General features: G+C 49.8%; 1 protein-coding gene across 1 annotated transcript in view; it reads left to right on the forward strand.

Annotated features, from left to right (window-relative positions):
• The window catches only part of DNAH8 (dynein axonemal heavy chain 8), a 9,979,189-nt gene that overhangs the window by 3,519,596 nt on the left and 6,434,659 nt on the right, over positions 1 to 24,934 (forward strand). The window contains exons 27-28 of the mRNA XM_069236651.1: positions 335 to 441; positions 18,027 to 18,033. Coding sequence (XP_069092752.1) covers positions 335 to 441; positions 18,027 to 18,033 — 114 coding nt within the window. The remainder of the gene's footprint in view (positions 1 to 334; positions 442 to 18,026; positions 18,034 to 24,934) is intronic.

Raw genomic sequence — 24,934 nt, forward strand, 5'->3', positions numbered from 1 at the left:
CATGTCTGTCAAAACTGATGCTCCCAAAACCGATAATGAATGTACATCATACTTTTTCTGAATTGAATGGAACCACTGTGATGGCAATTGTTTTCAATGTACCGAGTTGTCCCCTGTGCCAGCTGAGAACTCTGAATTTGGCAGGTAAAGTACCGTCTGGATGACAATGGACACTACTCCGTCCAACAAATTCTAAACTGGTCCTTTTACCTGGTTTCATATTATAAGCATTGTGTCTTTGAATGCAGCCATTCTGTTACTTTTTAGAGTAGATCATAAATGACAATGAAACAAAGAAGATTCCATAAACATAATTCAGTGTTTATTCCCACAGGAATGCAAGGAGCTGTACACCCATTTCAGCCATCAGATGGTAGACAGTCTTCAGAAATCTACACGACTATCGCTGGATGCTCTTAAAAAAAGGTTATTTGTCTCGAAGTAAGTTAAAAAAAAAATCCTTTTCAAAATGCAGCACACTATACAGTTATTTAAAATGTAACACAATATAGGGACAACAGCATTTAATTACATTTGCAGTGGACTTTATCTTCTGCCATGAAACTCTCACACACTTTGTTTTAAACATTATTATTAGTTTTTTTAGATCATGACAGAAGGGGCACAGGTTGGTGCCCATTACAAACAAAGATACAAATCAGTAGACACAGTACAAGTGTTTCCACAATAGTGAACGAGGACAACATAGGACAAGATATTGGCTTATCTGGAAATTGGTAGGCATGCCAAAACAAATTATCCGCATTAGTGATTGTGGGATAAAGGGGCGTCATTGGTATCATCTTGCAGATTTAGGTGGTCATTACAACCCTGGCGGACGGTGTTAAAGCGGCGGTAAGACCGCCAACAGGCCGGCGGTAAAAAAATTGGAATTACGACTGTGACGGAAACTGCCAACAAAGCAGCCACTTTAACACTCTGACCGCTACGGCGGTACAGACAAACAGCTTGGCGGTCACCGCCAACAGACAGGCGGAAGACAAAGTACCGCCCACAGTATCACAACCTACCAATCCGCCACCTTTTCCGGGGCGGACTCACCGCGGACAAAAACACGGCAGAAACAGGACTTTGAAGGGATAACGTTCACCTCTACACACCCCACGAGGAATCCAGATGCCATGGAACCAGAGCTGCACATCCTGTCTGCCCTCATCTTCTTGCTACTCTACCAGGAGCACGAACGCCGGCGACGAAGACAACAGTGAGTACTGCACCTACGACACAGGGGAGGGGGGAGGGAAAAATCAGGAACACACAAACGCAACACCCCCACCCCCACCCCCACCCTCACCCACTACAACACACACACAAATACATATTTATACATTATAGTTACACCCCCCAACCCCACCGGAAGAATGCAAAGACAAAAGGAACTGAGTGTAACCATTGTAATATATTAAAATCAAGTACGCAAAAATATATATATACACCATAAACAAAATATACACCAAGATTAGTAGTCCAGGTAGTGCTCCAATGAAGTCAGTGGAACACTGGGCCCACACGGTATGGGCGAGGCCCACACAATATCCCTGACCATGACGGAGAGAACACTGTAGGGGCATCAGAGAGCAAGAAAACAGGCACCTCAGGGGGAGGGAAAGGTGGGGCATCTCAGCCGGTTGAGTGCACGATGCCAAATCCACGAGGGGGCCACATGCCCACTGTTCAGTCCGGGGGAGTGCAAAGCCACAGTTTCTCAAGTCTCTACAGTGGGTGGTTTGCCCACTGTTCCATCCTGGGGAGTGCAAAGCCACAGTTTCTCAAGTCCCTACAGTGGGTGGGTTGTCCACTGTTCCATCCTGGGGAGTGCAAAGCCACAGTCTCTCAAGTCTTTACAGTGGGTGGGTTGCCCACTGTTCCATCCTGGGGAGTGCAAAGCCACAGTCTCTCAAGTCTCTACAGTGGGTGGTTTGCCCACTGTTCCATCCTGGGGAGTGCAAAGCCACAGTCTCTCAAGTCCCTACAGTGGGTGGGTTGCCCACTGTTCCATCCTGGGGAGTGCAAAGCCACAGTCTCTCAAGCCTTTACAGTGGGTGGGTTGGCCACTGTTCCATCCTGGGGAGTGCAAAGCCACAGTCTCTCAAGTGGATGCCTTTCTCCACTGGTTCTGGAGGGGGCCTTATGCCCAGAGTGCTTCATCCTGCTAAGGACAGAGGTAGTGGATGTATCTCTCCACTGGTTCTGGAGGGGGCATGGTGCCCAGAGTGCTTCATCCTGCTAAGGACAGAGGTAGTGGATGCCTTTCTCAACTGGTTCTGGAGGGGGCCTTCTGCTAAGGACAGTGGTAGTGGATGCCTTTCTCCACTGGTTCTGGAGGGGATCTTGTGCCTAGAGTGCTTCATCCTGCTAAGGACAGAGGTAGTGGATGTATCTCTCCACTGGTTCTGGAGGGGGCATGGTGCCCAGAGTGCTTCATCCTGCTAAGGACAGATGTAGTGGATGTATCTCTCCACTGGTTCTGGAGGGGGCCTTGTGCCCAGAGTGCTTCATCCTGCTAAGGACAGAGGTAGTGGATGTATCTCACCACTGGTTCTGGAGGGGGCTCTGTGACCAGAGTGCTTCATCCTGCTCGTGACGGACTCAGTAGCATCAGTGCCCTTGGCGCTCATGGGCCAGCGGTGCTTGTGGCGGCGGTGCCCTGTTCAGCGGTGCTTGGAGCGGCGGTGCCCTGTTCAGCGGTGCTTGAGGCGGCAGTGCCTGTTCAGCGGTGCTTGGAGCTGTGGTGCCCTGTTAAGCGGTGCTTGAGGCGGCAGTGCCCTGTTCAGCGGTGCTTGAGGTGGCGGTGCCCTATTCAGCGGTGCTTGGAGCGCCGGTGCCCTGTTCAGCAGTGCTTGGAGCGGCGGTGCCCTGTTCAGCAGTGCTTGAGGTGGCGGTGCCCTGTTCAGCGGTGCTTGAGGCGGCGGTGCCCTGTTCAGCAGTGACTCAGCTGCTGGCGGTCCTCTCTGTCCCAGTGGGGCTTGTGCTGGCGGTCCTCTCTGTCCCAGCGGGGCTTGTGCTGGCCTTTGTCCATGCTTGTGGCGGCGGTGCCCTGTTCAGCGGTGCTTGGAGCGGTGGTGCCCTGTTCAGCGGTGCTTGAGGCGGTGGTGCCCTGTTCAGCGGTGCTTGGAGCGGTGGTGCCCTGTTAAGCGGTGCTTGAGGCGGCAGTGCCCTGTTCAGCGGTGCTTGAGGTGGCGGTGCCCTATTCAGCGGTGCTTGGAGCGGCGGTGCCCTGTTCAGCAGTGCTTGGAGCGGCGGTGCCCTGTTCAGCAGTGCTTGAGGTGCCGGTGCCCTGTTCAGCGGTGCTTGAGGCGGCGGTGCCCTGTTCAGCAGTGGCTCAGCTGCTGGCGGTCCTCTCTGTCCCAGCGGGGCTTGTGCTGGCGGTCCTCTCTGTCCCAGCGGGGCTTGTGCTGGCCTCTGTCCACGCGGGGCTTGTGCTGGCGGTCCTCTCTGTCCAAGCGGGGCTTGTGCTGGCGGTCCTCTCTGTCCCAGCGAGGCTTGTGCTGGCGGTCCTCTCTGTCCCAGCGGGGATGATGGCGGTGGCCTCCTGGGCAGCGGGAATGATGGCGGTGGCCTCCTGGGAAGCTGGGATGATGGCGGTGGCTTCCTTGGCAGCGGGGATGATGGCGGTGGCCTCCTGGGCAGCGGGGATGATGGCTGTGGCCTCCTGGGAAGTGGGGATGATGGCGGTGGCCTCCTGGGCAGCTGGGATGATGGCGGTCTCCTCCACCGTGCTGCTCTTCCTAGACTTTCCTGGTTTCTTGTGGCCCTTCCCCACCTTGGAAGGTGTCGCAGCTGACTCCACACTCCCACCGGGACCCCTGGGAGCGGCTTTGGTGGCTGGAGTCTTCCCCCTCTCCCGCCGGGCACTGGCCAACTTCTGATGCTTGACAGATGGGGGACTGTCCGTGCTGTGGCTCCGTGCCACACTGGCTGCCCTGGTGGCTGGTGCACTCCAGATTCCGGTGACTACAGGCACCACTGTTCCCGGAGATGTTGTGGCTGAGGTGCTAGGTTGGGACCTGGAGAGTCGGGCCCTAGGAGACGGACGGGGTGGGGGAGGTGTGGGAAAGAGGTCAAGGTTGGACAGGAAAAGTTTTTGGGAGACACTGGGATGGGTAGCTGGAGGGGATTTAGGAGTGGAGGAAGAGGTTGTGGTTGTAGGAGGTGTTCTTTTGGTGACTTTGGGTGAAGGTGCATGCGCTGGAGGCTGTCGTGAGGTGGATGGCTGTTGGGTGGGTGTGTGCCTGCGTTTGTGTATCTTGGGAGGTGGTGTCACAGACACACTGGGAGAGGACACAGGGAACGTGTGAATGGTAGTGGGGGTGGTGACTGCACGTGAGCGGGGTGTGGTGGTGGGTGTGCTGGTGATGGCAGTAGTGGCTGTAGATGTAGTGCATGCAGGTGTGAGTGTAGACGAGACTGGGAGGGAGGAGGGAGACGAGGAGGAGGGGGACACAGTGGAGGCAGTGGATGTTGGTGTGTCTGCATGTGTGTGATGCTTGCGTGAGTGCCTGTGGGATGTGTGGTGCTTATGTTTGCCAGAGCTTCCCTTGTATGTTGAGGTGTGTGCATGCTGGTCTGAAGGTGTGCTTGGCATAGGCTGGGGTACAGGGGATTGGGTCTGGGTGGAGGAAGTTGGAGGGGGGAGGCTAGACACAGGGACAATGGCTGCATCAGTGCTGAGGCCAGAGTCTGATAAGCTCGCTGAAGGGCCGCCTGACCAGAACGAATGCCCTCCGGGAATGCATTTGTTTGTTGCAACTGCCTTTCGACACCCTGGATGGCATTCAAAATGGTAGACTGCCCAACAGTGAGGGACCTGAGGAGGTCAATGGCCTCCTCACTGAGGGCAGCAGGGGTGACAGGGGCAGGGGCTGAGGTGTCTGGGGCGAAGGTGATGCCAACCCTCCTGGGTGAGCGGGCACGGGGCAAAGGCTGATGGGCTGCTCGGAGGGCGGTGCTGGTGGGGGGGTGGCAGCTGTACCTGTAGATGCAGGGGGCACAGATGTTGCCGGGAGCTCCCATCAGAGGACGAGACACAGAAGCCCCCTGCACTATGCCGCGCTCTTGGGCTCCACTGTTCAATCCCTGAGAAATGGCCTAATAGGCTATGGACGACATCTGCACACATGGATGACACAGGGGCATGACTAGGTGTACTTGGCGCTCTACAGAGGTGGGGTGGGGTGCCACATGGCCTGCCTTACAGAGGGACCTTGCCTACTAAACTCGCCCTGGCCTAGGGAAACCTACAGCCCACCTTCCCCTCCCAGACCCCTCCACTGCGCGCAGAATCAGCAGGATGAGAGTGTACTCACCCCCTTGTGGCTGCTGTGATGCCCTCAAGCGCCCATCCAACCCCGGGTATGCCACCGTTAGGATCCTGAACATCCGGGGGGTCATGGTGCGACGGGCACCCCTCCCACATTGGGAGGCCATCCCTGTAGGAGGCTGGACTGGCTTGTAGTGAGTACCAAGGGGTACTTACACCTTGCACCAGGCCCAGTTATCCCTTATTAGTGTATAGGGTGTCTAGCAGCTTAGGCTGATAGATAACGGTAGCTTAGCAGAGCAGATTAGGCTGAACTAGGAGACGTGTGAAGCTACTACAGTACCACTTAGTGTCATATGCACAATATCATAAGAAAACACAATACACAGTTATACTAAAAATAAAGGTACTTTATTTTTATGACAATATGCCAAAGTATCTTAGAGTGTACCCTCAGTGAGAGGATAGCAAATATACACAAGATATATATACACAATAGCAAAAATATGCAGTATAGTCTTAGAAAACAGTGCAAACAATGTATAGTTACAATAGGATGCAATGGGGAAACATAGGGATAGGGGCAACACAAACCATATACTCCAAAAGTGGAATGCGAACCACGAATGGACCCCAAACCTATGTGACCTTGTAGAGGGTCGCTGGGACTATTAGAAAATAGTGAGAGTTAGCAAAATAACCCTCCCCAAGACCCTGAAAAGTGAGTGCAAAGTGCACTAAAGTTCCCCTAAGGACAAAGAAGTCGTGTTAGAGGAATAATGCAGGAAAGACACAAACCAGCAATGCAACAACTGTGGATTTCCAATCTAGGGTACCTGTGGAACAAGGGGACCAAGTCCAAAAGTCACAAGCAAGTCGGAGATGGGCAGATGCCCAGGAAATGCCAGCTGCGGCTGCAAAGAAGCTTCTACAGGACAGAAGAAGCTGAGGTTTCTGCAGGAACGAAAAGGGCTAGAGACTTCCCCTTTGGTGGACGGATCCCTCTCACCTGGGAGAGTCGTACAGAAGTGTTTTCCCGCTGAAAGGACGCCAACAAGCCTTGCTAGTTGCAAATCGTGCGTTTGGCGTGTTTGGACGCTGCTGGGGCCCAGGAGGGACCAGGAGGTCGCAAATTGGACCTGAAGAGAGACGGGACGTCGAGCAAGACAAAGTGCCCTCACTGAAGCAGGTAGCACCCAGAGAAGTGCCAGAAACAGGCACTACGAGGATGCGTGAAACAGTGCTCGCCGAAGTTGCACAAAAGAGTCCCACGTCGCCGGAGACCAACTTAGAAAGTCGTGCAATGCAGGTTATAGTGCCGTGGAACCAGGCTTGGCTGTGCACAAAGGATTTCCGCCGGAAGTGCACAGGGGCCGGAGTAGCTGCAAAGTCGCGGTTCCCAGCAATGCAGCCCAGCGAGGTGAGGCAAGGACTTACCTCCACCAAACTTGGACTGAAGAGTCACTGGACTGTGGGGGTCACTTGGACAGAGTCGCTGGATACGAGGGACCTCGCTCGTCGTGCTGAGAGGAGACCCAAGGGACCGGTAATGCAGCTTTTTGGTGCCTGCGGTTGCAGGGGGAAGATTCCGTCGACCCACGGGAGATTTCTTCGGAGCTTCTGGTGCAGAGAGGAGGCAGACTACCCCCACAGCATGCACAAGCAGGAAAACAGTCGAGAAGGCGGCAGGATCAGCGTTACAGAGTTGCAGTAGTCGTCTTTGCTACTATGTTGCAGGTTTGCAGGCTTCCAGCGCGGTCAGCAGTCGATTCCTTATCAGAAGGTGAAGAGAGAGATGCAGAGGAACTCGGATGAGCTCTTGCATTCGTTATCTAAAGTTTCCCCAGAGACAGAGACCCTAAATAGCCAGAAAAGAGGGTTTGGCTACCTAGGAGAGAGGATAGGCTAGCAACACCTGAAGGAGCCTATCACAAGGAGTCTCTGACGTCACCTGGTGGCACTGGCCACTCAGAGCAGTCCAGTGTGCCAGCAGCACCTCTGTTTCCAAGATGGCAGAGGTCTGGAGCACACTGGAGGAGCACTGGACACCTCCCAGGGGAGGTGCAGGTCAGGGGAGTGGTCACTCCCCTTTCCTTTGTCCAGTTTCGCGCCAGAGCAGGGCTAAGGGCTCCCCTGAACCGGTGTAGACTGGCTTATGCAGAATTGGGCACATCTGTGCCCAACAAAGCATTTACAGAGGCTGGGGGAGGCTACTCCTCCCCTGCCTTCACACCATTTTCCAAAGGGAGAGGGTGTCACACCCTCTCTCAGAGGACGTTCTTTGTTCTGCCATCCTGGGCCAGGCCTGGCTGGACCCCAGGAGGGCAGATGCCTGTCTGAGGGGTTGGCAGCAGCAGCAGCTGCAGTGAAACCCCAGGAAGGGCAGTTTGGCAGTACCAGGGTCTGTGCTACAGACCACTGGGATCATGGGATTGTGCCAACTATGCCAGGATGGCATAGAGGGGGCAATTCCATGATCATAGACATGTTACATGGCCATATTCGGAGTTACCATTGTGAAGCTACATATAGGTAGTGACCTATATGTAGTGCACGCGTGTAATGGTGTCCCCGCACTCACAAAGTTCAGGGAATTGGCTCTGAACCATGTGGGGGCACCTTGGCTAGTGTCAGGGTGCCCTCACACTAAGTAACTTTGCACCTAACCTTTACCAGGTAAAGGTTAGACATATAGGTGACTTATAAGTTACTTAAGTGCAGTGTAAAATGGCTGTGAAATAACGTGGACGTTATTTCACTCAGGCTGCAGTGGCAGGCCTGTGTAAGAATTGTCAGAGCTCCCTATGGGTGGCAAAAGAAATGCTGCAGCCCATAGGGATCTCCTGGAACCCCAATACCCTGGGTACCTCAGTACCATATACTAGGGAATTATAAGGGTGTTCCAGTAAGCCAATGTAAATTGGTAAAATTGGTCACTAGCCTGTTAGTGACAATTTGAATGAAATGAGAGAGCATAACCACTGAGGTTCTGGTTAGCAGAGCCTCAGTGAGACAGTTAGGCACCACACAGGGAACACATACATATAGGCCACAACCTTATGAGCACTGGGGTCCTGACTAGCAGGGTCCCAGTGACACATAACAAACGTACTGAAAACATAGGGTTTTCACTATGAGCACTGGGCCCTGGCTAGCAGGATCCCAGTGAGACAGTGAAAACACCCTGACATACACTCACAAACAGGCCAAAAGTGGGGGTAACAAGGCTAGAAAGAGGCTACTTTCTCACACAACCCCCCCCCCAAACGAAGGACAATAAGGCTAACCTTGGCCAGTTGAGACTTTATTGTCTAAGTGGTGATAAGTAGAGAGTAGCTCTGCAATAGACTGTTTACTCCCTTTATCATCCACTATATGGTTACTTCCCTGTGGGGATGTAAACCATCCTGTTTGAAGTTGTTTAGCTAAGCAACAATGTGAAGATGTCTTTTCAGAGTTTCTATCAGTATGTTTTAGTTTAGAGCAGTGGGAATTGTCCACTGAACCTATTTGTAGTGATGAAAATGCCAGACAGGGATGCTGTCTCAATAAAGCCATAGCTGGGCAAAAACTTTGTCCATGTGGCTGGAAGAGAGAACAGGGATGCTGTTTCTCTTGAGTTGGAGCAGGGCAGGGATGCTGTCCTATGAGCTCCACACTAGGGCAGGGATGCTGTCCTAAGTGTTGTGAGGCAGTGCAGAGTTTCTGCACTAAAGTTTCTCTGGGAGGGTTGGAGGGATGCTCCATGTTAACTAAAATGGTGCTCTTTTTCTCACCAATGTTAGTTATCCCACAGAGAGGTACTTCTACCTCAGGGAGTACAGCTTTGCCAGCTGATGTTTCCCTTGGAACAGGTGCCACCCCAGGAGAGGTTTCTCCCACCACAGGAATGCTATCCTGAATGGTAGGGTGGTTAGGGGATACTGTGATACCCTTTTTACCTGTTGATGGAGAGGGATCCTGAGTTTTCAGGCCTTCTCTCCTTTGCTTTTTCATTTCAGTAGAAATGAGAGGGAACAATTCCTCAGGGATGCCCAGCATGGCTGCATGGGCATAAAACTCTACATCAGCCCAACCTGAGGCCTCTAGGTCATTACCTAAGAGACAGTCTACAGGTAAGCTAGGTGATACCACCACCTGCTTAGGGCCAGTAACTCCACCCCAACTAAACTGAATTATAGCTAAGGGAAGGAACATAGTGGAGTTATGGACATCAATAATCTTATACTGTTGTCCAATGATGTGTTGATCAGGATGCACTAGGTTTTCAGTCACCAAAGTGATACTGGCACCTGTGTCCCTGTAGGCCAAGGCCTCAACATCATTTATTGAAACTGTCTGCCTGTACTTATCCATTGTAAGGGGACAAGCAGCCAGTGTGGCAAGGCCAATGCCACTAGGTGCGACAGAAACTGTCTTGGGACTGACTACCCCAGTTTCTATGATGGACCCATAAGTGAACCCAACTACACCCTTAACTTGACTGTTGCCAGCAGTCCCACCACTAGTACCACTACTGCTAGGGGCACTAGAGCTTGATGTATTAGTGGTGGTAGGCTCAGGGGGTTTACCTGGACAGGACTTATCCCCTGGCCTATGGCCTCTGTTTTTACACACAAAGCACCAAGGCTTTTTAATGTGTGCAGGTTGGGAAGAAGAGGAAGAATTTGTTTTATCCCCACCCTCTGAAGAGTGTTTAAGATTTGAAGTGGGATCTTTGGTTTTACCCTTATCCCCATGCTTCTCTTGAGATTTTTCACCATCTTTCTTCTTATTGCCATCTTTGTCACCCCCTGTATGAACTTTTCTGCTCACCCTTGTTCTGACCCATTTGTCTGCCTTCTTTCCCAATTCTTGGGGAGAGGTCAGATCAGAGTCTACCAGGTACTGGTGCAACAAATCAGACACACAATTATTAAGTATATGCTCTCTCAGGATTGTGTTATACAGGCTTTCATAATCAGTAACTTTACTGCCATGTAACCACCCCTCCAAGGCCTTCACTGAATGGTCAATGAAATCAACCCAGTCTTGTGAAGACTCCTTTTTGGTCTCTCTGAACTTTATCCTGTATTGTTCAGTGGTTAAGCCATAACCATCCAGGAGTGCATTCTTAACAACTGTAAAATTATTGGCATCACTTTCTTTCACAGTATGGAGTCTATCCCTACCCTTTCCACTAAATGATAGCCATAGGATAGCAGCCCACTGCCTTTGAGGGACATCCTGTACAACACAGGCCCTCTCAAGTGCAGCAAACCACTTGTTAATGTCATCCCCCTCCTTATAAGGGGGAACTATCTTGTGCAGATTCCTGGAATCATGCTCTTTTGCAGGATGACTATGGGGAATACTGCTGCTGCCACCATGGGTTTCTAAACCCAGTTTCTGTCTCTCCTTCTCTACTTCTAAAGTCTGTCTATCCAAATCCAGCTGTTGCTTCTTGAGCTTCAGTCTGGTTTGTTCCACTCTCAATCTATTGAGCTCCCTTTCTAACAATCTGTCATCAGGGTGGGTGGGAGGGACATGCCTTGAAACAGAAGTATGGTGAGAATGGACAGAAGGAGACCTGTCCCTTACAGAAGCCACCCTAACAGCTTGGCTAACAGAAACATCACTACCAGTATGGTGAGAATAAATGCTTTTGCTATGATGTGAGACAACACTATTTATATGGTGTGGCTCATCATCATTACCAACTATGCTAGACTGTCTAGTAATGGGCAGGCTAGGAAGTTTCTTTCCTGAATCTTTTCCTGGGGGAGTCCCTGGATCAGATTGAGAACCATTAGCTACTTTTTCAACAGATGGGGCACTTATGGCCTTATCCTGTACTCTAAGCATGTTAATTAACAGTTCTAAGGAAGGATTCTTCCCTACACTCAAACCTCTCTCTATGCAGAGATTCCTTGCTCCTTTCCAGCTAAGGTGATCATATGCAAGTTTGGACAGATCAACATTTTGGCCTGTGCCAGACATTTTTAGAGAGAGTTAAAGTGATAGTAAAAGATAAAAAGTTTGTCAGAGCTTTTAGAAAGACAGAGAAAATAAACTTTTAAAACTTTTTAGAACTTTTTAGAAAGTTAGAAGTACTTTTCAGCACTTAGAAAAGAGTGAAAAGAGGAAATGCAAAACTTTTTGGCTATGTGTATATACACTGACCTTGTTTTGTATATTTTTCTCTTATGAAAAGTACAATGACAAGAGTGGTAAGTAGTCTCAAAGCACTTATCCCACCGCTGCACAACCAATGTAGGAGGCTGGACTGGCTTGTAGTGAGTACCAAGGGGTACTTACACCTTGCACCAGGCCCAGTTATCCCTTATTAGTGTATAGGGTGTCTAGCAGCTTAGGCTGATAGATAACGGTAGCTTAGCAGAGCAGCTTAGGCTGAACTAGGAGACGTGTGAAGCTACTACAGTACCACTTAGTGTCATATGCACAATATCATAAGAAAACACAATACAGAGTTATACTAAAAATAAAGGTACTTTATTTTTATGACAATATGCCAAAGTATCTTAGAGTGTACCCTCAGTGAGAGGATAGCAAATATACACAAGATATATATACACAATAGCAAAAATATGCAGTATAGTCTTAGAAAACAGTGCAAACAATGTATAGTTACAATAGGATGCAATGGGGAAACATAGGGATAGGGGCAACACAAACCATATACTCCAAAAGTGGAATGCGAACCACGAATGGACCCCAAACCTATGTGACCTTGTAGAGGGTCGCTGGGACTATTAGAAAATAGTGAGAGTTAGCAAAATAACCCTCCCCAAGACCCTGAAAAGTGAGTGCAAAGTGCACTAAAGTTCCCCTAAGGACAAAGAAGTCGTGTTAGAGGAATAATGCAGGAAAGACACAAACCAGCAATGCAACAACTGTGGATTTCCAATCTAGGGTACCTGTGGAACAAGGGGACCAAGTCAAAAAGTCACAAGCAAGTCGGAGATGGGCAGATGCCCAGGAAATGCCAGCTGTGGGTGCAAAGAAGCTTCTACTGAACAGAAGAAGCTGAGGTTTCTGCAGGAACAAAAAGGGCTAGAGACTTCCCCTTTGGAGGACGGATCTCCCTCGCTGTGGAGAGTCGTGCAGAAGTGTTTTCCCGCCGAAAGACCACCAACAAGCCTTGCTAGCTGCAAATCCTGTGGTAAGCGTTTTTGGATGCTGCTATAGCCCAGGAGGGACCAGGATGTCTCAAATTGCGTCAGGTGAGAGAGGGGACGTCGAGCAAGACAAGGAGCCCTCTCAACAGCAGGTAGTACCCAGAGAACTGCCAGAAACAGGCACTACAAGGATGTGTGAAACGGTGCTCACCCGAAGTTACACAAAGGAGTCCCACGTCGCCAGAGACCAACTTAGAAAGACGTGCAATGCAGGTTAGAGTGCCGTGGACCCAGGCATGGCTGTGCACAAAGGATTTCCGCCGGAAGTGCACAGGGGCAGGAGTAGCTGCAAAAGTCGCGGTTCCCAGCAATGCAGTCTAGCGAGGTGAGGCAAGGACTTACCTCCACCAAACTTGGACTGAAGAGTCACTGGACTGTGGGAGTCACTTGGACAGAGTTGCTGGATTCGAGGGACCTCGCTCGTCATGCTGAGAGGAGACCCAAGGGACCGATAATGCAGCTTTTTGGTGCCTGCGGTTGCAGGGGGAAGATTCCGTCGACCCACGGGAGATTTCTTCGGAGCTTCTAGTGCAGAGAGGAGGCAGACTACCCCCACAGCATGCACCACCAAGAAAACAGTCGAGAAGGCGGCAGGATCAGCGTTACAGAGTTGCAGTAGTCGTCTTTGCTACTATGTTGCAGGTTTGCAGGCTTCCAGCGCGGTCAGCAGTCGATTCCTTATCAGAAGGTGAAGAGAGAGATGCAGAGGAACTCGGATGAGCTCTTGCATTCGTTATCTAAAGTTTCCCCAGAGACAGAGACCCTAAATAGCCAGAAAAGAGGGTTTGGCTACCTAGGAGAGAGGATAGGCTAGCAACACCTGAAGGAGCCTATCACAAGGAGTCTCTGACGTCACCTGGTGGCACTGGCCACTCAGAGCAGTCCAGTGTGCCAGCAGCACCTCTGTTTCCAAGATGGCAGAGGTCTGGAGCACACTGGAGGAGCTCTGGACACCTCCCAGGGGAGGTGCAGGTCAGGGGAGTGGTCACTCCCCTTTCCTTTGTCCAGTTTCGCGCCAGAGCAGGGCTAAGGGGTCCCCTGAACCGGTGTAGACTGGCTTATGCAGAATTGGGCACATCTGTGCCCAACAAAGCATTTCCAGAGGCTGGGGGAGGCTACTCCTCCCCTGCCTTCACACCATTTTCCAAAAGGAGAGGGTGTCACACCCTCTCTCAGAGGAAGTTCTTTGTTCTGCCATCCTGGGCCAGGCCTGGCTGGACCCCAGGAGGGCAGATGCCTGTCTGAGGGGTTGGCAGCAGCAGCAGCTGCAGTGAAACCCCAGGAAGGGCAGTTTGGCAGTACCAGGGTCTGTGCTACAGACCACTGGGATCATGGGATTGTGCCAACTATGCCAGGATGGCATAGAGGGGGCAATTCCATGATCATAGACATGTTACATGGCCATATTCGGAGTTACCATTGTGAAGCTACATATAGGTAGTGACCTATATGTAGTGCACGCGTGTAATGGTGTCCCCGCACTCACAAAGTTCAGGGAATTGGCTCTGAACCATGTGGGGGCACCTTGGCTAGTGTCAGGGTGCCCTCACACTAAGTAACTTTGCACCTAACCTTTACCAGGTAAAGGTTAGACATATAGGTGACTTATAAGTTACTTAAGTGCAGTGTAAAATGGCTGTGAAATAAAGTGGACGTTATTTCACTCAGGCTGCAGTGGCAGGCCTGTGTAAGAATTGTCAGAGCTCCCTATGGGTGGCAAAAGAAATGCTGCAGCCCATAGGGATCTCCTGGAACACCAATACCCTGGGTACCTCAGTACCATATACTAGGGAATTATAAGGGTGTTCCAGTAAGCCAATGTAAATTGGTAAAATTGGTCACTAGCCTGTTAGTGACAATTTGAATGAAATGAGAGAGCATAACCACTGAGGTTCTGGTTAGCAGAGCCTCAGTGAGACAGTTAGGCACCACACAGGGAACACATACATATAGGCCACAACCTTATGAGCACTGGGGTCCTGACTAGCAGGGTCCCAGTGACACATAACAAACATACTGAAAACATAGGGTTTTCACTATGAGCACTGGGCCCTGGCTAGCAGGATCCCAGTGAGACAGTGAAAACACCCTGACATACACTCACAAACAGGCCAAAAGTGGGGGTAACAAGGCTAGAAAGAGGCTACTTTCTCACAATCCCCAGCTGAGCCTCTGCCGTCTTCTTGCTCCAGCGGCGAATGTCCTCCCATCTTTTCCGGCAGTGGGTGCTCCATGTGTGGTAGACCCCCAGGGTCTAGACGTCCTTGGCGATGGCACGCCAAATATCTTTTTTCTGGTGGGCGCTGACCTACATGAATTGTACAGGGGGAAGAAAAACTTATTACCAACTGCACCGTCACAGTCATTGGCCCCCATCCCTACCCTTGCCATGTGGCACATGCACTCACCGTCGTTTCATGCACGCCGCACTCTCCCCCCCTTCTTACATCCACCCCACTCCACACAGGCATAGCCCATACAGCATGCTCCCAGTGTACTTACCTGTTTGTCTGGAGGACCGTAGAGTAGCGTATACTGGGGGAGGACCCCATCCACGAGTTTCTCCAACTCCTCCGATGTAAAGGCAGGGGCCCTTTCCCCAGACACTCGAGCCATTGTCTCTTCCAGACCGAGGTCACAGCAGCACTTGCAGTGTAGGTCCTCTCCTGTCGAAGATCAGGTATCGAGTGATTGAACAGATAGAAAATGGCGGTCACTTCCGCGTCGGTGCTCACCGTCACCACCGGCGTACATCGTCATTGGCTCCTGGGACCCATAGGGTCCAATGTTAACCAATGCAGCATTGCGCCGCGGTCTTCGACCGCCTACCGCGACGGTGTACGACGCCAGCGCAGGTACCTCACATCCCATTGTCCCACTTTAGATGTCAGGCAGCCACCATTTCAGGGACCCACATGGCTTCATTTTTAACTGCGTCACACATACCTAGGCCTAGACTCAACACACATACATGCCACTTTTCGGATTATGATTCGTGTTCTGTGTAAGCTGTGGGTACGTACCTCTGAGTTGGTGGACTCTGTGCTCGCTGTTGTCCTTCATAGGCACCGTCCACTGGGACATGTGAGGAGATGGCGGCATCCTCCGGTGTACAGACCGCTGATGGACCTGTCGACAATGGAGAAAAGATATGTGATCATCACATACAGGCTTGACCGTGCCACAATCCAGGAACTGTGTACCCAGCTGGAGCCAGACCTGATGTCAGCTATCTGCCATACCATAGGAATCCCCCCTCAAGTGCAGGTGCTGTCAGTGCTCCATTTCCTTGCAAGTGTGTCATTTCAAACATCAGTGGCCATGCCATCAGGGATGTCCCAGCCTACTTTTTCCAATGTATTGTCCAGAGTGTTGTCTGCCCTGCTGAAACACATGCAGAGCTACATCGTTTTCCCTCAGGTTGATGATTTGCCTACAGTGAAAGGTGATTTCTATGCCCTGGGACATATCCCCAACATCATAGGTGCCATTGATGAGACACATGTGGCTTTGGTCCCCCCCGCAGGAGTGAACAGGTGTACAGAAACCGGAAGAGTTATCATTCGATGAATTTGCAGATGGTATGTTTGGCAGACAAGTACATCTCCCATGTTAATGCCAAGTTCCCTGGCTCAGTGCATGATGCCTACATCCTGCAGAATAGCAGCATCCCTTATGTGATGTGTAGGAAGTTGGCTCTGTATGTACTATTTCAAAGTAAGAAATAGTGTGCACAGAGTCCAAAGCTTCCCCTTAGAGGTAAGATAGTGGCAAAAATAGATCATTCTAATGCTCTATTTTGTGGTAGTGTGGTCGCGCAGTAGGCTTATCAGAGGGTAGTGTTAAGCATTTGTTGTACACACACAGGCAATAAATGAGGAACACACACTCAAAGACTTACTCCAGGCTAATAGGTTTTTATATTGAAAAATATATATTCTTAGTTTATTTTAAGAACCACAGATTCAAGATTTACATTAAACACTTTAAATGTAAGGTACTTCACTTAGATGCTTTAGGAACTTTGAATAAAAGCAATATCACATACAGCCCCTCATTCCTACCCTGGCGGTCTATGACCGCCAGGGTGGATGTCGCCGGAAGCACCGCTAACCGGCTGGCGGTGCTTCATTTGGCATTCCGACCGCGGCTGTAAAGCCGCGGTCGCCCAGCCGGGTCCGGCGGTTTCCCGCCGGATTACCCCTGGCTGGGAGAATCCTCCATGGCGGCGCTGCAAGCAGCGCTGCCTTGGGGATTCCAACCCCCTTCCCGCCAGCCTGTTTCTGGCGGTTTTCACCGCCAGAAACAGGATGGCGGGAACGGGTGTCGTGGGGCCCCTGGGGTCCCCTGCACTGCCCATGCCACTGGCATGGGCAGTGCAGGGGCCCTCTAACAGGGCCCCAGCATGATTTTCACTGTCTGCATAGCAGACAGTGAAAATCGCGACGGGTGCAACTGCACCCGTCGCACCCCTGCAACACCGCCGGCTCCATTCGGAGCCGGCTTCTATGTTGCAAGGCCTTTCCCGCTGGGCCGGCGGGCGCTCCCTTGGCAGGCGCGTAAGAATGGCCTCTGCGGTCTTCTGACCACGGAGCGGTCATTTGACGGGGTAAGTTTGGCGGGCGGCAACCGCCGCCTGCCAAACTTGGAATGACCCCCACAGCCTTTGTAAAAATGTCAATAAGCTATTTTCAAAGTGGACACTGCAAAAATCAACAGTTCCTGAGGGAAGTAAGTAAAGGTTAGATTAGGAGGTAAGTAAAACACTTACAAGTCTCAGTCCTGGGGCATAGGCAGCCAACTGTTGGGGGTTCAAGGCAACCCCAAAGTTACCACACCAGCAGCTCAGGGCCGGTCAGGTGCAGAGGTCAAAGAGGTGCCCAAAACACCTAGGCGCCTATGGAGAACAGGGGTGCTCCGGTTCCTGTCTGCCAGCAGGTAAGTACCTGCGTCCTCTGGGGGCAGACCAGGGGGGTTTTGTAGAGCACTGGGGGGACACAAGTAGGCACACAAAACACACCCTCAGCGGCACAGAGGCGGCCGGGTGCAGTGTTGTAAGAGGCTGGCCTGGCTTATAGTGGGTAACCTGTGGTACTTACACCCTGTGCCAGGTCCAGTTATCCCTTATTAGTAGAATAGAGGTGTTTCTAGCAGCTTAGGCTAATAGAAGGTAGCTATGGCAAAGCAGCTTAGGCTGAACTAGGAGACATGCAAAGCTCCTACCATACCACTTATATCCTGGGCACAATATCATAAGAAAACACAATACTCAGAGTTACTAAAAATAAAGGTACTTTATTTTTATGGCAATATGCCAAAAGTATCTCAGTGAGTACCCTCAGTTAGAAGGTAAGTAATACACACAAGTTATATGTACACAAACCCAAAGCAGGTAAGTAAGAGTCAGAAAAGTAATGCAAACAGTGTAGAATTACAATAGGTTGCAATAGGTGAACATAGGTCTAGGGGCAACACAAACCATATACTCCAAAAGTTGAATGCGAATCACAAATGGACCCCAGACCTATGGGAGCTTGTTGAGGGTCGCTGGGTCTGTAAGAAAACAGTCAGGGTGTCCAAGATACCCCACACCAAGACCCTGAAAAGTAGGAGTAAAGTACACCTACTACCCCAAAAGGACACAATAGTCGTGATAGGGGGATTCTGCAAGAACAACAAACACCAGCAAAGCACTGAAGGTGGATTCCTGGACCTGAGGACCTGCAAGGCAAGGGGACCAAGTCTAAGATTCGCGATACTGTCCGGGGGGGCAAGAGCCTAGGAAACCCCGGAGGAAGGTGCAAGGAAGCTGCCTCCGGATGGAAGAAGCTTGGAGTTCTGCAACAACGAAGAGGACTAGGAACTTCTCCTTTGGATGGAAGATGTCCCACGTCACGATGAAGGTTACAGAAGTGTTCCCACGCAGAAATACCGCAAACAAGCCTTCCTAGCTGCAAGGGTCGCAGTAGAGGTTTTTGGGTGCTGCTGGGGATCAGGAAGGACAAGGATGTCGCCCCTTGGAGGAGGAGACAGAGGGGGCACTCAGCAACTCAGAGAGCCCCAACAGAAGCAGGGAGCACCCACAGAAGTACCCAAACTGGCCCTTGGAAGCTTTTTGAAACGGAGCTGGCTCAGAGTCACAAAGAAGTGTCCCACGACGCCAGAGGCCAACTCAGGGGGTTGAGCACTGCTGGACGGAGTGCTGGGGACCCAGGCTAGGCTGTGCACGAAGGAAATCCTGGAATAGTGCACAGCAGCTGCAAATCACGCAGTACACAGGTTTGCAGTCTAGCGTGGGGAGGCAAGGACTTACCTCCACCAAACTTGGACTGAAGGATCACTGGACTGTGGGAGTCACTTGGATATGGTTCCTGTGTTCAAGGGACCACGCTCGTCAGGATGAGAGCTGACCCAGAGGACCGCTGATGCAGTCTTTTGGTGCCTGCGTTAGCAGGGGGAAGATTCAGTCGACTCACGGGAGATTTCTTCTTGGCTTCCAGTGCAGGGTAAAGGCAGGTGACCCCCAGAGCATGCACCACCAGGAAATAGTCGAGAAAGCCGGCAGGATGAGGCGCCACAATGTTGCTGGTAGTCGTCTTGCTACTTTGTTGCGGTTTTGCGGGTGTCCTGGAGCAGTCAGTGGTCGATCCTTGGTAAAAGTCAAAGAGGGAGATGCAGAGGAACTCTGGTGAGCTCTTGCATTCGTTATCTGAAGAATTCCCCAGAGGAGAGACCCTAAATAGCCAGAAAAGGAGGTTTGGCTACCAAGAAAGGAGGATTGGCTACCAAGAGAGGTAAGAGCCTATCAGCGGGGGTCTCTGACATCACCTGCTAGCACTGGCCACTCAGAGCAGTCCAGTGTGCCCCCAACAGCTCTGTTTCCAAGATGGCAGAGGTCTGGGACACACAGGAGGAGCTCTGGGCACCTCCCATGGGAGGGACTGGTCAGGGGAGTAGTCACTCCCCTTTCCTTTGTCCAGTTTCTCGCCAGAGCAGGGCTGGGGGATCCCTGAACCGGTGTAGATTGGGTTATGCAGAGATGGGCACCATCTGTGCCTAATTAAAGCATTTCCATAGGCTGGGGGAGGCTACTCCTCCCCAGCCCTTCACACCTACTTCCAAAGGGAGAGGGTGTAACACCCTATCTCAGAGGATATCCTTTGTTCTGCCTTTCTGGGCCAGGGCTGCCTGGACCCCAGGAGGGCCGAATCCTGTTGGAGAGGTTGGCAGCAGCAGCAGCTGCAGTGGAAACCCCGGAAAGGCAGTTTGGCAGTACCCGGGTTCTGTGCTAGAGACCCGGGGGATCATGGAATTGTCCCCCCAATACCAGAATGGTATTGGGGTGATAATTCCATGATCTTAGACATGTTACATGGCCATGTTCGGAGTTACCATTGTGACGCTATAGACAGATAGTGACCTATGCATAGTGCACGCGTGTAATGGTGTCCCCGCACTCACAAAAATCGGGGAATTAGCCCTGAACGATGTGGGGGTACATTGGCTAGTGCCAGGGTGCCCACACACTAAGTAACTTGGCACCCAACCTTCACTAAGTGAAGGTTAGACATATAGGTGACTTATAATTTACTTATGTGCAGTGAAAAATGGCTGTGAAATAACGTGGATGTTATTTCACTCAGGCTGCAGTGGCAGGCCTGTGTAAGAATTGTCTGAGCTCCCTATGGGTGGCAAAAGAAATGCTGCAGCCCATAGGGATCTCCTGGAACCCCAATACCCTGGGTACCTCAGTACCATATACAAGGGAATTATATGGGTGTACCAGTGTGCCAATGAGAATTGGTAAATTTAGTCACTAGCCTGCAGTGACAAATTTAGAAAGCAGAGAGAGCATAAACACTGAGGTTCTGGTTAGCAGAACCTCAGTGATACAGTTAGGCACCACACAGGGAACACATACAGGGCACATACTATGTGACACAAGGGCTAAAACAACACACATACAGTGAAATATCGGGGTAACATGCCAGGCAAGATGGTACTTTCCTACAAGTGTGCAAAGCAGGCATCGGGTTTTAGATAGGAAACAACGGAGGGACCCGGAGGTCACTCTAGCAGTGCAGGCAGCCACGGGGGGCTTCTCGGGACAGCCACCACCTGGGCTAGACAGAGGGTCGCCTGAGGGTCACTCCTGCATTGAAGTTCGGTTCCTTCAGGTCCTGGGGGCTGCGGGTGCAGTGTTGGTTCCAGGCGTCGGGTCCCTTGTTACAGGCAGTCGCGGTCAGGGGGAGCCTCTGGATTCTCTCTGCAGGTGTCGCTGTGGGGGCTCAGGGGGGTCATCTCTTGTTACTCACGGGCTCGCAGTCACCGGGGAGTCCTCCCTGAGGTGTTTGTTCTCTGGAACTTGAGCCGGGGGCGGTGGGTGCAGAGTGTGAAGTCTCACGCTTCCGGCGGGAAACGTGCAGTCTTTGAAAGTTGCTTCTTTGTTGCAAAGAAGTATCTGGTTGTGCACAGGGCCGCTGTTCACAGGAGTTTCTTGGTCCTTTAGTCCAGGGCAGTCCTCTGAGGCCACACAAAGAGAGGGATAGAGGGGTATTATGGTCCAGTGTATGTTCCCAGATAAAGCTATAAAAAGTATTGTGATACACTGTTCCAGGAGGAAAAAATGAAATGAAAACACACAAGAGGGTCCTCAATTGTAGGAGCAATTAACCTCACACATCCAAAGGATGTCATGCTTCATCATTGGTACAGCTCCTCGTCAGACCGGCGCTGCAATGTCTGACGGGCTCCACCCCAATTGGGGGGGCTCTTTGCCGGAGATCTTTTATGATGATGGTGCCATGCCCCAGAGTTGAGTGGGGGGAGGACAGAGTGTGTAGGAGATCAAAAAAGTGAAAGAGATAAAATTGGCTCTCACAACCCCCAATGGTTAAATACTTTATTGAGCCAGTTGGAAGGTAGGGACCAAGATTAAAAACGTGAAGTCAGACGAGTGAAGTAGAAACAATGATCAATCACTCTAATGAGATCTATGAATCAACGGGAGGTTTTTACACAATTTGCGAACCAACCCTTTTCATCGGTCAACATGTTTCGCATCCTAGTGGCCCATACGGGTCCATTGATGCTTCGTCAGGACCAAAATTGACTTGCTATATCTCCTAGTCAAGCAGAACTAATGTGTCTTCTAAATCGGAGTACCAGTAATTACAGGTAACTACACAGATCTATATAGAACAGGTATCAAATTACTTACATAAGTCAGGTAAATATGTTTCCTAACTAGAGCCCTGAAAATGAAACAAATCAATTAATTATTGAACAGTGTAACGCAAGACATCCACAGAAGACATGAAAACGTGAAGTAGTGAGACAAAGTGTCCGTGGTGGCAAATAACAAAAGTGCACATAAATATGTAAAAAAGGAGCTTACCACCCGCATTAGGGAAAAGTGCTCCATAGGACTACGTGGACCAATGGTCGACCACAATTGCAAGTCTAAATGGAGAAACACACCCAAATAGGCAGGAAAACATAATGTTCATTGCGAGTCGTAGTAAGGATAAGTCTGATTAAACCATTTCAACAAATATTTTTCAATCGAAAAAATCAGGGACAAATAAATTCGGAAAAATCAATGCTGGCTCATGCTAATCATGCTCAGTCAATACACACTTATTTACAATTATTTACAATAGCAAGGATACCCTAGATCTCGGAAATTGCAAAACTGTTCTTCTCAAGTATATGTAGATCAATGTAAAAATATATATAGTAATGTCATGGGACTAATGTGGCCAACAAATATATATATCCACGAATATCAGACTCCCATATACCGGCTGCATGCTGGTCAAATCGCCGGTAATTGTAAGTTAATTAGAAAAGAGTGACTCTCGAGTGAGAGAAAGCTGCCTGAAAACCGGCAGATCTAATCACAAATGTGACGCGTTCGGTAACAAGAGCTTAGTCAAAGAGAGAAAATTGCCGTCATTGACGGTACAGAGAATAAGTATAAAAGTTAATGAATTGTGTGTTATTAGCCCGTAAAGGTCGTGAGATACAACTAATAGCTAGTAAGAAAGGCAGTTATTTACACAAACGTGACGCGTTAGGTCACAACAGCAATGAAACCGAAAGAATTGCCGTCATTAACGATGCAAAAGACTTGTCTAAACGTTGATGGGAAATACACTCGTAGCCCGTAAAAAATCAGTCCGCACTTACTACAAATGCTGCCGTGACCGGTCAGTAAACCTGCCCGTGTCCGCGAGTCCTGCATGTTACCATGGCGATGACAACCGGGAATCTTAAATCATTCAGCCCGGAAAAGAGACTACGTGAAATCACGTGGAGGACGCGTGACCGTGCGTCCCAGCAAGTAGTGGAAATAAACAGAGGACCACAGTAACAAGGCCCAAGGGGGCATAGAACTAGAAAAAGTGTAAAAGAGCAAACGTTGCTTAGTAAAGAAACGAAATGAATGTCAGATATGACAGGCTAGGGCACTTTAGCCTGTTTGATATAGAGATGCAAAAAATACAAAGAACGGGCATAATGGCCCAGATCAAGTCTAAATATCAAATATGTCGGGTTAATAAACCAGTATCTAATAGAAAGTGGCGGACAAGTCTGGATAATGCTAAACATTACAGTAGACACGGATATTGACCATGCTGATGGTTAGCTATGTGGTAGGAAAAGGAGGTAGTTGTTACAACTTAACAAGTAAAACTGGTCCAGGGAATGGCATCATTGAGTCCTTGAATATGGGTACGGAGTTTGAACACCCATCGTTGTTCTAGCTTAAAAAGGGAATTAGCAGTCCTGTGTGGATCTATCTGGAGGACCACCCACCACAAGTCATCTGGGCTGTGTGCGATATCAAGGAAATGTTGGGCCAATTTGGTGGTGACACGGCGACATCTGATATTGCTACGATGTTCATTTATCCTAAGTTTAACTGGTCTGGTAGTCATTCCTATATACTGGAGCTCACATGGGCAGGTAATCATGTACACACAGTTCTTAGTATTGCAGTTAGTATGTTTGTCCAGTCGCCAAATCCCACTATGTTCGAAGTTAATAGACTTTAACTGTTTAGTGAACGTGCAAACATTACAGTGACCACAGGGAAAATGACCAGTCACTGGAGGGATGCCCCAAAGGGGTTGTTGACGTGATTGTTCAAGAGCTGGACGCGGTCTGGTGTGTACCAATAGGTCTCTAATATTGGTGGTACGTTTAAAAGCGAATAGAGGCTTGGGGATTTGTTTTCCTCCACTGCATAAGATAGCCCATCTCTTATTCACGATTTTCTTAACAGAGTTAGAAAGAGGGCTAAAGGTTGATACACAAGTAAGCTTAGTGTCTGAGGGGCGTGGTGTATTGGATAACAGGATATCTCTGTTATGGGATTTCGCCCGCTTGTATGCGGTTTTGACCACAGTATGGGGATAGTGGCGTTTGTCGAGTTTATTAGATAAGTCATCTGCTTGAAGTTCAAACATATGTGAGGAACTGCAGTTACGTCGAAGGCGTAGAAACTGGCCAAAGGGTAAATTATTTCTAAGTGCCTTCGGATGATAGCTCTCATATAATAGGAGACTATTGCGGTCAGTGGTTTTCTGATAGGTGTGGGTGTACAGTTTTCCATCCTGTATACAAATCATGAGATCCAGGAAGGGGATCTGTGTCTCGGAAACAGATGATGTAAATTTCAGAAAAGGGTTCAATGAATTGACCCATGTAATAAACAGTTGTGTATCTGTCAGAGTGCCATGCCAGATGATCAGAATGTCATCAATATATCTCCGCCACAGTTTGATGTTAGTTTGAAACGGATTTGTGTCTGATAAGATAAACTGTGTCTCAAAATCAAACATGTAGAGACAGGCTAAGCTCGGGGCGAAAGTACTGCCCATCGATGTGCCGCGGGTCTGGTGAAATAACAGATCTTCAAATTGAAAAAAGTTTTCTTTCAAAGCAAGAGAGGCACAATGCATAATGAAATGAACTGGAGAGGTGAGAGGTTGATTAACCGCTAACAGCGCTGATTCAACAACTTGTAGGGTATCTTCTTGTGGGATGTTGGTGTAAAGAGCTTCAACATCTAAAGTTATAAGTGCATGAACCTGCACGGTCGAGTTGATGTGCTCTACCAGGTTCAAAACGTCCTTGGTATCTTTCAGATAAGTAGTGGATGATTGGACAATAGGTTGAAGGAATTTGTCACAGAAGGTAGACAAAGGTTCGAGAATGGAACCTATGCCAGAGACTATTGGGCGGCCTGGTGGAGGTATTTTACCCTTGTGTATTTTAGGTAGGCAGTAAAAGTAGGGAGTGCGCGGATGTGGAGTGTCCAAAAATTCTGCCTCCCTTTTTGAAATCCATAGATTAGATACAGCCTCCTCTACCATACTGCGTATTTCTTTCTGAAGTCTCTCAGTGGGATCAATATTGATCTGAGTGTAATATGAGGAATCCTCCAGAAGGCGTAGACACTCACGTC

The sequence above is a fragment of the Pleurodeles waltl genome, chromosome 5 (genome assembly GCF_031143425.1).
Source record: "Pleurodeles waltl isolate 20211129_DDA chromosome 5, aPleWal1.hap1.20221129, whole genome shotgun sequence".
NCBI lineage: Eukaryota > Metazoa > Chordata > Amphibia > Caudata > Salamandridae > Pleurodeles > Pleurodeles waltl.